Source organism: Gallinula chloropus (assembly GCF_964237585.1).
Source record: "Gallinula chloropus genome assembly, chromosome: 7".
Taxonomy (NCBI): Eukaryota; Metazoa; Chordata; class Aves; order Gruiformes; family Rallidae; genus Gallinula; species Gallinula chloropus.
In genome coordinates, this window is record NC_140092.1 from 3,078,339 (window position 1) to 3,092,483 (window position 14,145).

A 14,145-nucleotide genomic window follows, 5' to 3' on the forward strand; every position below is an offset into this window, starting at 1 on the left:
CACGGATAAACTCCTTGTTGTATGCAAATGTCCACAGCTTCAAAACAAACAAACAAACAAAAACCCCTAGCATGGATCAGTAGTGCCACAGTGCTAATTCTCATAGGATTACACTAATCTGCACTAGCAGATGACAGCAGCTGAAATCCTACAAAAACGAGAGAGCATGCCTGTCTTGGCAGACTGCTAAGGTGTAGGTGAAGCTGGTTTTAGCACATCCCTGGATGCTACATTACATGAATCCCCTCCTTCCTTTTGATGACACTGTGACAATAGCAAGTACCTATTATGCTTTATTCTGTCAAAACTGTAGTCTAGCTCTGATAGTGTTTGTACAGGCCACAGTGCTATTACAGTATGCACCACCCTTCTTAACTCTGCTGAAGTGGAGGTGACAGAGAATGATGCAACCTGCAAGACTTAATGCAAAACATCCTTGTTGCAGACACTCACAAACTTCCCCTGAAACATAAACCATGTATTAAAGACTCCAAGTTCTCTGAACTCTGGTGATTTGATCACTTCCATTAAGGTGTGTTTCTTTGCTTCCATTACCTCCTGTTCTGCCTGATACAAGGCAACAAGATAAAAAGAACAACTCTGCTTATCCTGACGGGTTGGCTACAACCTTCTCTGAGTCAGAGTTTCTGTGTCAAACATATGGGAGTGGAGGGGGTTCGGGGGGAGCGGGTACAAGAAGATCTGACAATGGAAAAGGAGGAGTTCTCTCCTCCTGCATGTGCAGGATCCTTGACCATACTGCAGGATGCAGAAATGGAAAGGCATGTGATGAACACTGCACCTCGGTCTGCAGGGTTTCATTGTGGGTGAACTGCTTCATCTGGGGACTTTGAGGACTTAGCTTGTGAGATGGGGGCATTTCTGCAGAGCTGGTAAATGTTCTTCCAGGGAAGTTACTGCCTGAAAAGGGCGAGAGCATGCATAGATGGGTAAACCTTGTCCAGAGGTGAGTCTGTGCAGCTTCACGTTTGCTTCTTTGTCCAGATAGAAAGTTTGAGTTCTTAGCTACTGGGGATCAATTTTGTTGCAGTGAAATAAATATACTTGAGGGTATTAGTCCCTGTTTTGCATTGGTAGGTCTGTTCGTCGTGGGCATATGTAGTTCCACGTTATTATTGTTCATTAGTATATAAATGGAACCATTTATACACATTGTGTATTAAGGAAACCAGGCCTCTGTGAAGCCAAATTAGGCAGGCTGCATGATTAGATCTGCTTGCTAAGGCATACAAAGCTTTTATTAAACCCAGAGTGCAACATGCAGGTCTGGCGGACAGATCCTCCGCTGAAGCATATTGACAGTACTCCCTTTAAGTAAGAGAAGGTGCTTTGATTTACATCAGCCTCTCTCTATGGAGGAGGCAAAATATGTTAATTAAAAATCTGTCATGAGCAGCTTGTGATATTTGCTTCTAGCCATAGGGTATGTGCAGTTCAACTGCTACTGCTGCATATATTGCCATGAACAAAGTCTCCTTGTGCTACGCTGTTATTGTAAGCTTTTGTAAATCAGTGTCTGGTTTATTTTTAGCAGGACTTCATTTAAAAGTAACATTTGTGCTCTATTCAGTGCAGTACCATGACTTTTGTGCATTTTGGAAAATGTGAAGTTCATTACTGGAAGGAGAATTTTAATATGTCCATGCAAAAACACACACACACACATATATATATATGTAACCTTCCAATCTGTGTCTAGAGTGATAGGAAAAATGTGTTGTGTGTCTATAAAACCATCTCTGAGAAAAAATATTTCAAATGGGGCAATACAATGTGCTTCTGAAACAATGATATCGACTCCTTAATTAAGCAAACAAACAAATAAAACCCACCTCACACCCAAAAAATCCCAGAGAAATGAACAAAACCAGGCCAGAAAACCCAACCACCTAAAAAAAAACAATACAAGAAATCCACACATCATCATGGTTAGATGGTTATATAAAAATATATTGTGATCGTGTTATCTGCTGAAATGAATAAATATTTAAATGTCAAATTATGCTTTATATAAACCAAATGGGATCTAACTTGAAATACATTCATCTTGGCTTGACTGTAGCTACTTCTGGAATAAGAAACTGTGGAAAGTGAACAGAACCAGGCTTTAAATTAGGATAGATTAATGCAAATTGCACCATTGGCAGTTTTCAAACATTAAGAAAATTTATAATAAAATTAGAATTTATTCTGCTTTCATTTTAAGCTATTTTAAACTCAGAGAAGCTAGAGAATTATTGAAGAACAGCAGATTGACAACATTAAGTTCCAAAAATGGTTGCTGCCAATCAGAAAGTATATGAGAAACAGATTTTATTAATGTAATCCAATAATTTCTCAGAGCAGTCTTATCTTTGTATAATATTGAAAGAAAAAAGAAATAGACAAGATGTCTTGGTCCATTGTGCCATCAAAAAATGTGAAACTGTTTTTCTCTGGGTCACACTGTAGGTTCTGTGCTAAGGCAGGGGGTGTTTTATTCTAACTTGGATTAGAATATTCTTGAGTGGAGGTCTGTTGTACAGAGCAAAATAAACCATCACTTTAGTTCTGGACCTGAATACAATACATCTATGGAATGCTGAAGGCATCCAAAGTCCAGCTGCAAATAGTTGGAATACTTCTAATTATGTTTTCTTTAATCTACAGCATTTACTCCTATGACCAGGTTCAATTATCCATTTGTAATAAAAGCAGAAATTGCTATTTTCTTTGCATGTTTTGCTAGAGGAAGGCATAGGGCAGTCCTTTAGGACAAGGTGTAACTCAAAACTGACCTCTCTCTGCCTCTGCCATAGAGAAGGATTCACTGCAAATGTGGTGCCCCAGGCACTTTTTTCATGGATGCCAAGGAAAGCTCAGCAGCAGTGATCTCTTTCTTTTTTCATCCTGAAATGTCAAAATAAAAATATAACTTGAAATCAAGAAACACCAAATTTCTTTCACTAAATTATTTCTTCTTTTTTTCCCTTTTTTTTTTTTTTTCCTGACCTAAAAAGCCAAATTCTTGCTGCTTAAATGTCCAAGCTATGGTGGCTGCCATTCCTCCAAAGTTTCTGCCTGCTGCCTCGTGGGTAGGACACCTTTTTCACGTTAGCAGAGAAGTTTGTTTACATATCCATGGAGCTGGATGTCACTGTGTCTGTAAGATCCTATTAGCTCAGCCATTTGGAATAAATATTGGGTGGTTGGGGTTTGTTTTTTTTTATTTCTTCTCAAAACTTATTTAAAAAATATGTAATTTCTTACTACATTTATTGCCAGTGTGAGCTAGGAACCTGAGATTTGCCACTGGATATACTGGTGATGTTCAGGTAAAGCTGGGATGAATCGAGCAGTTGTTCTGCTCCCCTTCACTGTCTCATCTGTTATGGTTGATAGACCATCTATTTTTCACCCAAGGACAATTGTCAAGGTTTAATATTTGACTGAAAAGGCTTTCAGGGGAGGGAGAGAGAGGGAAGAGCAATGCTCAGTGTACCTCATTGATAGGCATGAGGAGGTATTGTCTTAAATTTTATCCACTTTAGTCCATTGTGTTATGTCAGAGAGAAAAATAAAAGATGTTTTTATTTTCAATCTGAAGTGTTAAGGTGCTAGCAAATCTCACCCCCAGCTGTTAGCATTCAACTGTACATGAAGAAGATTCCACAGGGCAACCAGTGATTTATTTTTTTTTTAATTGCTAATGAGAAATGTTGTGTATTTTGCTGTTCAGCACATAATAGATTACTGTTGATAGTGCATTTTTTACATTCATGACCTGCTCTTAATGGCATCTGATATCACAGCTGTAATCTATATTCATCAAGCACATCATGACTGGGTTAATCATAGTCGACCTGTGGTATTGATTTGTCATGCAGGAGTGAATGTTGTGTCTTTCAAGGCATAACTTCTCCTATAAGGACAATATGACAATAAACTTCTGCAGTTTCCCACAGGTGACATGCATGGCATATGAGAGTTAATTTTGGTCATTTCTGTAAGTTTATCTTATGTATGTTTTCTGTATATGACTTCAAATCAAGCCATGACAGCCATGCCAACTGCCTTAGTGATGCTACTGTCCTGAATAAATGATGATAGGAGGACCGGTGTGTAATACCTACAAAATACATCTGAAAGGTCTGCTCCCTTTGCCCTAATTGAGGTGCAATTGAGGTTGTATTCAAGTTAAGAGCAACTATATGTCTTAAAGTAATATTAGCATCAAAAATACTCTCATCTGATGGTTGGATGCTGAAATCCTCTGGTGTAAAATCCTCAATGCCCCGTGTTTCTTAGGAGAGGCCAGTGGGACCTGAGGAAAGGCAACTCTTAAAAAGGAATTGTGAAGGGTTTTTTTATAGAGGTGAAGATTAAATGTTCTTTCAGATAGACAATTCATACATATATAATAATTACTTATATGGAAATATATTATTTAAACAGTGTAAAATATTCCAAATTTAATACTAAACAATACACCATGCTTTCTTTTTCCTTCCCTCCCCCCCAGATGAGTCTAGACTTGCAGGGATTCAATTTTAAGACGTTAAATGTGTTTTCTGGGCTGACATGGACTTAAAATAGCAATTCTACACAGATGTAAGTCTAATGAGGCTTTAATTATTGTTTTTCCCTAATGAAAGGCAACAGGACAGTTGACATTCTTCTGGTAGATATCAGTGCATGATATAGTTTTACTATAGAATAAATTAAAATAATCAGTATTAAAAAACATGAATTAAATTTACTAGTAAATATTAAGTCATATCTTCATGTAGATGTAGTAATTCATTATCAGCTTATAAAAATAATTATTTTAGGCTAAATGCATTTATAAAATTCACTGATTTATTACTATGACAAAAGTAATTGAATACATATCAGCTTTCATGCAGAGAAGTGCATCGGTGTAGTTGCTAAAGGGCTCATTCTCCTCAGGCAAATAAAGAAACAACAAATGCATAACAAAGATTAACAGGAAAAATTCTGCTACTTCAGTAAGTGTTAAGTGGATTATCATGGTTGAGACTGCAGAACACAGAAAGGAATTAATTTTTTACCTGCTAAGAAAAACCTTGGTGAGAATCAGAGAGGTATAATATAACCAAAATTATCTAATATTATCATATTCAACTGGCTGAAATTTGCACTAATTTTTCATTCCTCAAGTAAAACAAGATGACAACAAAAATAACTTAAGCTAATGCTATTACAGTGCGTTTGCTTGTTTCCTTATGATCACTCTGAAAAAATCAAATTCTGAGAATCTGAGAGCAAAAGGACTTTTTGGGTTCCTGAGTTCAGACCCCTTACAGTAGCAGATCCAATGCATGTGGTAATCACCTATGCAAATCGTATTATAAACACAATAGAGGTTTTTAAACAGCTGTTAAAATGCATTAGATTTTAAAAAAACCAAACAAGGAAATATGTTTATTTTTGTCAAGAAATTTTCTCCATTAGCTCAGTGATTTGAATAGCTACAGGCAAGTTAGTTTATATTCATCTTTGTTTAAATTTATACATGTAACAGTTATACTGTTCACATTGTTAAAGATCTTACATACCTGTGTCTTAATAGTGTTGAGAAGCTGCTTAAAATAATGATAATATGGAACAACAGTGATTCTTCCCTTTGTCAGACTGGTAAAATATTTCCCACGTTAAATTTTGCTGCAGAATGAAGTACATTCTTCATCATAAGCTGACTTCAGTGGTTCCAAACACAGTTCATGCCTGATACATTCCATCCATGGTGCATATCCTGTAAATGTACATCAACCTGAACCTTCCCAACATTTCAGAGCTGAGGCTCTAAGCAGCTTAGCAAATCCTTCTTTGTCTGCTTTGTGCTAAAATTATCAAATTGTTTTCTTGGCTTTGCTGATGAATGTAAATCCAATAAGAGTGTGTCACAGGAACTGTTAAGGTGATTTCTAAGCCCCCTGACTAGTACATACTGGTGTTTTCACAACTATAGTAGCATGGCAAGGAGCATATTTTGCAGTCAGATAAATTATCTTCTTGATCTTATTTATGTTAAACAGTATGTTTGTTTGGCTGAGCTCTTTACTTACCCAGTTATCTAGGAAATGGCAGGGGGGTTGGACACGAGGATCTCTTGAGGTCTCTTCAACCCCTACAATTCTGTGATTCTGTGAAATGAGAATACCAGTTCTACAGCTTGACACCTCCTTGGAAGGGTGAATTTATCATTGTCTGGCAGCTGGATTTTGTTGCAGAAGTTCCTTTCCTGGTATCAAATCTTTGTGGTGGTTTCAAATCTTTGAGGGTTTGAAGCCACCTAAAACATTGTTTGAGGATGGTGAATGACTGGTCAATGCCATGAATGAACTGGAGGGGACACAAGGCTTGGATGAAGAAGTCCACTCTAGCACACATCACTGTGCAATAAACAGAACACACTGAAATTCTCAGAATCTGTGTTTGCTACTAAAAAAGTATCTGGGAGATCAGATTTATAAAAAATACCCAGAGTGTGTAAGGTACCATGTAATTGTAGAGGGATGGTCCACTTCTCATCAGAATTTGAGGTAACATGAAAGAAAAACTAAAATAACTGAGGAAATACACACATTTTGGATGGTTGATGGGGGAAATTTGGACCTAGCATCTTAAACTAATGGGACACTTCATTACTACTCAGATCAATATTCTTTCTTGGGTAATGCTGAAATTCCTCTCATGCCAAACTCTCAAAATGATACTAGATTACTGGACTGATTTATTACCTCCAGCAAAAATGATAGCTATGAGACTGCAATCCAGGGCTCACTGAGCTCAGTGAAATGATTTCCATTTGTTTCAGCACTTCTTTGCAACAGGACCTGTATTAGTGGAAATGGTACTTAATGCAGATGGATTGCTGTTGTCGCTCAAGTTGGGCACACCTGTGTACTTCACATGTACTGTGGGGGAATATGAACAACTTCTTTTCTAACAGCATTTTTTTTCATTTTGATTAAATCATTCAATGGTGCTGAATAATGAAAGTGTCATATTACGTTTTGCACTAGTAGCTTCATGATTTGTACTTCCCTGCTCCATAATGCATGCTGAGTTTTCTAAACCTGTGTTAATAGAATTTCTCTGTTAGTGAAAATATAGTAATATTTCCAGTCACACATCTACTATTGTGCTACTTGTATTTCACCTACACCTTGATTCCTTGGATGTCCCAGAGATGTTGATCTCCTTAAGGCTGCAGTGTAGCCAAAGGAGTCAGAGCATACTAAAAACTGCAGAATTTCCCTTTTCAAATCACTATGTAGCTGGTTATCTGCTGGCAGTGCATTGCTTTCATGACTTGGCCTCTGATTTGAATAGTCTGCAAGGAACTGGTGGCCTTTAACTCAGTTTTAAAACACTGTCATCCCTATTTTTGCACCTTTGTATGGGGTTTCATGACAATAACAACAAATTTGTATATAGGGTTATCTAGCCTTTTACTGAGTGGGATAGTATTCAACTGCCAGGAAAACAGTGTAGAGAAACCTGAACTGCTCCTGCATAGGCCAGCTCGGGCAGCCCACTGCTTATACAATCATGCTTGCACATAAACTTGGAGCCTCACCTCCTGGAGGAAGGTCAGAACTGCTGGGACTAATAATGTTCTGTAGTCCCATCTTGGCGTCTCAGACCTCTCTCACCTCAGGAAGGAAGAGATGATTGTCTTAATTTCCCTGCTAGCCCTGAAAGATAGACAGTAAAGGCACTTGCCATCCAAGTTTACCAAAGTGATGTAATTGCCTAAGTGGATAATTGCACTTCAAGAAGTGTGTCCTGTTTCCCAGAGAGCTGACCTTCCTGTTGTGAGGTGAAAGGAAATGAGGGTTTATGAGGGTTTAAGAGAATCTTCTGTTGGGAAAAATGAGAAAAAATTCCCACTTTTGGGCAGTTTGACAGTGCTTTTGAGTTTGGGAGCTCCACAAGCACTGGATGGAAGAGCAGGGGCAGTATGTGATCCCTGCAGTCAGTGGCAGTGTGATTTCTACACCTGGATATGATGAAACTTTCCTTTTACAGCTCTGTTGAGTGATGTGATAAATAGCACTGTGTGCTACAGACTTCCAGAGAAAATATATGCTTTAGCTGCCTTAACTTTCTGGATGTTCTCCCACTTACCTGATTGTTTGAGCTGATAGACAGTTGTATATCTATTGTATAAGAAAAAAATTGAAGTGGAATTTAAAAGACCGTTCAAATTGCATTTAAATAACAAGAAAGGCATATGTTGTACATCTTTAGCACCTCTGTTCTGTAGCTTCCCGGATTTGACGGCTGAGCCCCCCCTCCTGATAGAGCGGTAGTTGCAGCCATGGCTTGGCCGGCAGAGCCATCTGCTGTCAACTCAGGACAGCAGTAGGGCCCTTGCAGCCCCGGCTGCTTCCTGGCTCCTTGCAAACACTTACTCAGAAGTGGCAGCAAACTTCATTGCTGGTGGAAGGATGATTGATCAAGCAGGTGACTGCCCGACTGAAATGGATGCTTGTGCACCCCTCTTTCCAAAACTCAGCAGAGCTTCGTGTGGGTGTAGGTAGCAACTGGGAGTATTCGCAACCCTACCCATCCATCAGCCAGATGTTTTATGGGTTTTATCTGCTATTGTAATTAAATCAGTGACAAATTAGTATTAATTAATTTGGCACGTTGGTTTTGAACATGGACAGTGTTAAGAATCCATGTCCCTATGGCTTGTGCTCTCCTCTTTCATGGCTGCATTCTTGTTGCAATTTTTTTGTCTGACTGTCATGGTTTTACCCCAGCTGAGAGCTGAGATCCACACAGCTGCCTGCTCTTTAAAGGAAAAGAGCAGGGAAAGGAAAAAGAGGATGAGGCAAGGGAAGGGAAAAGGAAGGGGCAAATAACAACCCCAAAACCAAGAAACGAAAAGCCCGTGGGTTGAGATAAGGATAGTTTACTAAAATAGCAGAAAGATCAAATATAACAATGCTAACAGGACTTTAGAGCAAAAAAAATCTCTGAAACTGTTGATAGACAATGCAGTTTCTCACCAAACCCACAGCTCAGGCTGTGCCACCCAGAGCCGTGCGGGAACCCGATCATCCCCCAACAACCGTGCGTCCCGGAGCTGCCTATATATCCAGAGATATCTATATGTCCAGATTCTTCTGGATATATAGATAGCTCAACTAGGCTGGTTATCTTCCAGCGCTGATCCTGTGCAATCAGAAGGTATTGATGGGAATAGCTACGCCCACTCCATCCTCCTGGTTAATCCTCCCTACAATACTACAGGGCAAAGCAAGTAAACAACCAGACGTCACCAACCCCGAGCTCTGATACCTGATGGAAAATTCCAGCCCATGGTTGTGACCTGTCTGGTTTTGAACTCTTAATTTCTGTTGTAAAGAGTTTATTTACAAAATCTCACTCATTTCCAGATGAAGTCTTATGTTATTCTGATTTTCACACTTGTAAGGGGATTACTCGCTGTGTGAACACTTGTCACCTGTCTCTGACACAGTGACAAGTTTGGAACAGGTCTACATATATATATATATGCACATATACATGCAAGTGTCTGCCCTACAGACTATATCCACCTTATATATATAAATAGACCTACTGACATAAATCTAGTTGTTTTAAGGATTTCTTTTACATTTTCACCACTAAAAAAATCAACCCACTGTGTATTCCCTTTCAACTGATAAGTTGTCTTTGTATTTAAACTGATTTTTGAGAAGGTGTATATTTGTTCACCTTAAGCCTATTCCCTATCTTTCATCTCACAAAGTTCAACAATTATGATGGGTTATGGGTGGGAATTGTAAAACTGTTGCCTCTGACCATTTTTTTTCTAAGAACTATCCTGAATAGCTGGAGAGAAAAGCTGAACAGCAGTAATCTTTTGAAAAGATTAAAAATTCATAAGGGAATAGTAACATCTCAATTTTTACTTAATTAACAGAATTCCCAAATCTGAAAAATGCCTTCTTATCCTAATTAACATGTTCTTTTATGAAAGAACACTTGCTGTAAACCCAGAGGCAAGAAATCACAAGATATTTGGGGGCTTGCTTTATTTTTTTCTCTTTTCTGGAGGCAAGTTCTCAGCAGATACTGAAAAAAAAATCTCATGCTGTAGATCTTCAAGGTGAAAATGATATCTGAGAATATTGCTTCTCTCCACTGTATCTCACTATGGTCAAATTTTATCACAGAGCATAGCAGGACCCCCAGAGAAATGAAGTCTGTCACTCAGATCTGGGATGTGGGTGTAAGTAGGTATCAGCATGACTGAAATGAGTGGCAGAGAAACAGTAGTGTAACTGGATGGACCAGAGATCTCAGGGGTGATTACATCTGCCTGCTTCTCATCCCATGGCTTTTTACAGTGGATGTGATATTCCTGGTACATATGGGAATGAAGGTGATCGCTCAAGAGATAGACACCCCTGATCAGGGGGGAGATGAAGCATAACCCAATTCAAATGTAATAGAAGAAAAGTGAAATTAATACATCTGTGCTTGGGGTGTCTGTTCCTGCAAGCAAAGCACTTGTGTCACATGAGGGTAAACTGGTTTGTGCTTTTATATTAACCTGGGAAATCTCTGAGCAATGCAGCATGATACAGCTGAGATTTTGCTTATCGTGCCTAATATAACTAATATAACTAATAATTTTGACATGCCTAATATAACTATTAGGGAAGTGTTACATTAATAATGGGCATTTGTCATCTTAATTTTTAATCTGTTTCTTTTTTTTTTAATGAATATACTTTCTAAATCATTATAATAATTTCTCTCTTTCTTTTTCCATTCCAGCGAATTCGTGAACTAGAAGATAAAATAGAACTTCAAAAGAGGCAACTCAAAGAAATTGAGGAAAAGGTAAATAAATGCCTCAGCAATGCCAATGAATTTTTTCCATACTAATTTATTTTTCTCTGCTGCACTGACATTAAGAGTACTTAAGCTAATATCACAAAATCTGTTTTAAAACAAGATAAATTTCAAGGTTTTATTTAAATTTCAGTCATTTCTGCATGAAATTAAGCTCTGTCCCTAATCTGTTCAAAATTATTTGTTATCTGGGTTTTCTATGAAGTACAGAAAAGGGTCTGGAAAGACACTGGAATAAAAGGGGGGCAATTGCTGTGGTTTAGATCAAGAAAAACAACAAGATTTGTCTCTGACAGAATTGGCACTAGCAGAGTGCATTAGTTACATTACTTCTACTAAACCAGTGCCTAGATCCCAAGATGAGTCACAGCATCTCAGGTTTGTTTTCTCTGGTACATATGGGTACCTAATCCTACATGCACCCACTGCTGGGCTGAATGGAGTAGTCAGTGGAGTTTTCAGTCTATTTTTTTTTTCTTTGGGGATCAGAATGGGGTAAGAGAGCAGAAGGAAGGCTTTTGGAGTACTCTTGAGTGGGAGTTAGGTCAGTGGTGTTTGTGGAACTGAGAGAGACTTTGAGGAGCAGCACGCTGCTCTTCTGCTGCTTCTGCCCTTTTCTGCCCTGGACTAGTTCTAACCTGAAACTTTTTCTGCCTAACAACCTGTGATGTCCAAGATGCTATAGTTAAATCCTCTATATAGAGAAATCTGAAGGGATATGTGTTATCTCTATGTGTTAATTATTGCAAATACTAGTGTTCATCCACCTATTCTAAAAAGCCCAAATCTCCAGATGTTGCTGTTGCCAAAATGTCAGCCTTTAATGCATTGCCAATAGAATTTACAGAGTAGCTATTGGATTAGACAGACTGTTAATTTTGAAAATGGAAGCTCACATTATCTGTGCTGGTTCATCAGTGCAATGGACGGGGAGAAGTGTTGGAAAAGCAACAGCTTAATCACAAGCTTAGCAGAAAGCTGGTAATGAGTTAACATGATTAACGCTCTCTTTGCCTTAATGTTACATTAGCAGGAGACCTCAAAAAAGAATTTTCTGTTATCCTGCAGCTTCTGGAGGGGTGGAGGGCTTCCCTCTGCATGGGTGGAGGGCTTCCCTCTGCATGGGTGGAGGGCTTCCATCTATCTGTATTGCATTTTTTTTTTTTTTTGACCTTGGGATTAAATCCCATTCTGAATTTGACTGCCTGAGGGAAGATTGTGTTGTCAGAGAATCAATGAATTATCTACTTCTTTGTTCTTCTGAAGGTTTAATATGTCGGTGGGTGCACTGACACCTACATGCCATGGATAGTGAGCACAATGATTTCTTGTGGAGCGGAGCCTTATGCTTCAGAAAGAAAGGCAGTATTAATAGCTGAACCTCACTGCTGATTGTAGCTAAGGGCAGTGCACCTCTTACAGTCTCTGTAGCACAACTATGGCTTTTTACTTTCCTTTAGGAATGGATTCCATTTTTAAGTTTTATGTGAAATTCTGTCAGATCAGAAATAAGGATGATGGTGGTTTTACCCTATAGATTCTTTGGCAAGCTGTCTTTCTTTCAAAGGCTATACAAAATAATAATGTAAAATCTGAATTTTATTCTACATGGTACATGAGGAATAGCCACTGTTTAAACACACCATAGTTTTCTCGTAACTAATGCATTCAGTTTGTGGCCTAGGCTTAGTAAGTCTTGGTTCAGGAAAGCTTTCAAGTGTGTAATTGTAAGTACTAGCTTATGTTAAGTCTCAAAGCCAAGCCTAATATTTCCATAGCTATATAATCCACAAATGTCCTCAAACACTGAATTTTATACTCTGTTACCCCTTTTCAGAATAAGATTCTTAGTGTTTCTCTTTCAGATAAACTCAATTAATACTGATGTAAGACTAACTGCTGTAATGTCATTGGATTTCATATTACATATCTTACATCTTTTTTCTTTTCTTTTTTCCTCATTTTCTTTTGATCTTATGTTATAGTTTTTGTTCCTTTTTTTGTTCTTTTCACTAGCATTCATTCTGTGGCCTTGATGATGCAACTGAGCCAAGAAGTGTGGTTGGTATTCTTTATCATTTTTGTACTCAAGTTTTAACTCCTAGATTTTGCCATGCTTTGAGCACTGTCTTCAGAAGACCCTGAAACCATGGGGGAGGGTGTACTGATCACCTGTGAAATCCAACCTGGATGCCTTCAGTTACCTTCCTAGACTTCTGCACAGGGACATTGGGTTTTCAACAGGAAAATATTTTGCATTCTAAGACACTGGATGCCCTAACTGCAGAGGGTGTTTTTCAATACTGCAAAGTGGGTATGTTTTGTCTAAAAGTTGAGGCATTGTTGTAGGATCCTGCCTTCTGTCATGCTAGGTGGAGAGGTTGTGAACATCGCGTGGTTTTCAGTTCTGCTTTCTAAAAAGCCCTGTAAGCATCACCACCCATGCAAAAAAGGAGCTCATTTTATTTCCTCAAGATCCTTGAAATCACAAAAATACCTTAGGAACAAATAGCCTAACTTCCCTTTAATGGGGTAATGTAAGGGTTGCAGTGTGACTGGCCATGTGTATGAAACATGGAAGGGGCACGGATAAGTCACCTCCGTGTTCCTCCCTTGAGACATTCCCACCATTCCCACCATCCTTACCATAGTGTCCTGATCCTTCCAGCTCAATGCAAAAGACAGGGCAATTTCCTTCAGCTATAGCAGAATCTATAGGAGCAGTGCTCACATTTCACAAGGAACAAGAAGGAAATACAATCAGAAAAACAGTCCTAGCCCTCTTCCCCGCAGCAATGCAAGTTGCACACAGCCCTTCAGTAAGGATGGTAACTCAGTAACCTAACTCTTAAAACAAGGGCTGGAAGCTAAATATTTACACAGTCTTTTTGTTGTTGCCTCTGTGGTTTTCTATCATCTGTTCATTTTGGTTTGGGTTTTTTTTTTAAACAAAAAAACCCACAGTGCTTTTACTATTGCAGTTTTTCCAAGTGTTTTCTTCCTTAGAATCTGCTGTGAGTTATGCTTATGGAGTCTCCTTATGGTAGGAGTTAATCAACCCTTTGGAAATTGATACCAAGTACTGTATGATGAAGTATGATGACGATAATCATTCAAAAAAGCTATGATATTTGCCCAGAATTAAGCTTGTAACAGTCATCTTCTGCCCAGATCACAGTACTTTTTGAAAAATCAGACCTGCAATATCATGGGCTCTTTTGAGGGTTTGTTTAACCAGCT

The 14,145-nt window shown here is 38.5% G+C and overlaps 1 protein-coding gene across 1 annotated transcript in view; it reads left to right on the forward strand.

Moving 5' to 3' along the window:
• JAKMIP1 (janus kinase and microtubule interacting protein 1) overlaps positions 1–12,941 on the forward strand; it is a gene marked incomplete at its 3' end in the record, with an annotated part of 65,767 nt that extends 52,826 nt beyond the window's left edge. The window contains exons 19-20 of the mRNA XM_084266781.1: positions 10,828–10,893; positions 12,891–12,941. Of these exons, the coding sequence (XP_084122907.1) occupies positions 10,828–10,893; positions 12,891–12,941 (117 nt within the window). The remainder of the gene's footprint in view (positions 1–10,827; positions 10,894–12,890) is intronic.
• Between the last annotated feature and the right edge of the window lie 1,204 nt (positions 12,942–14,145).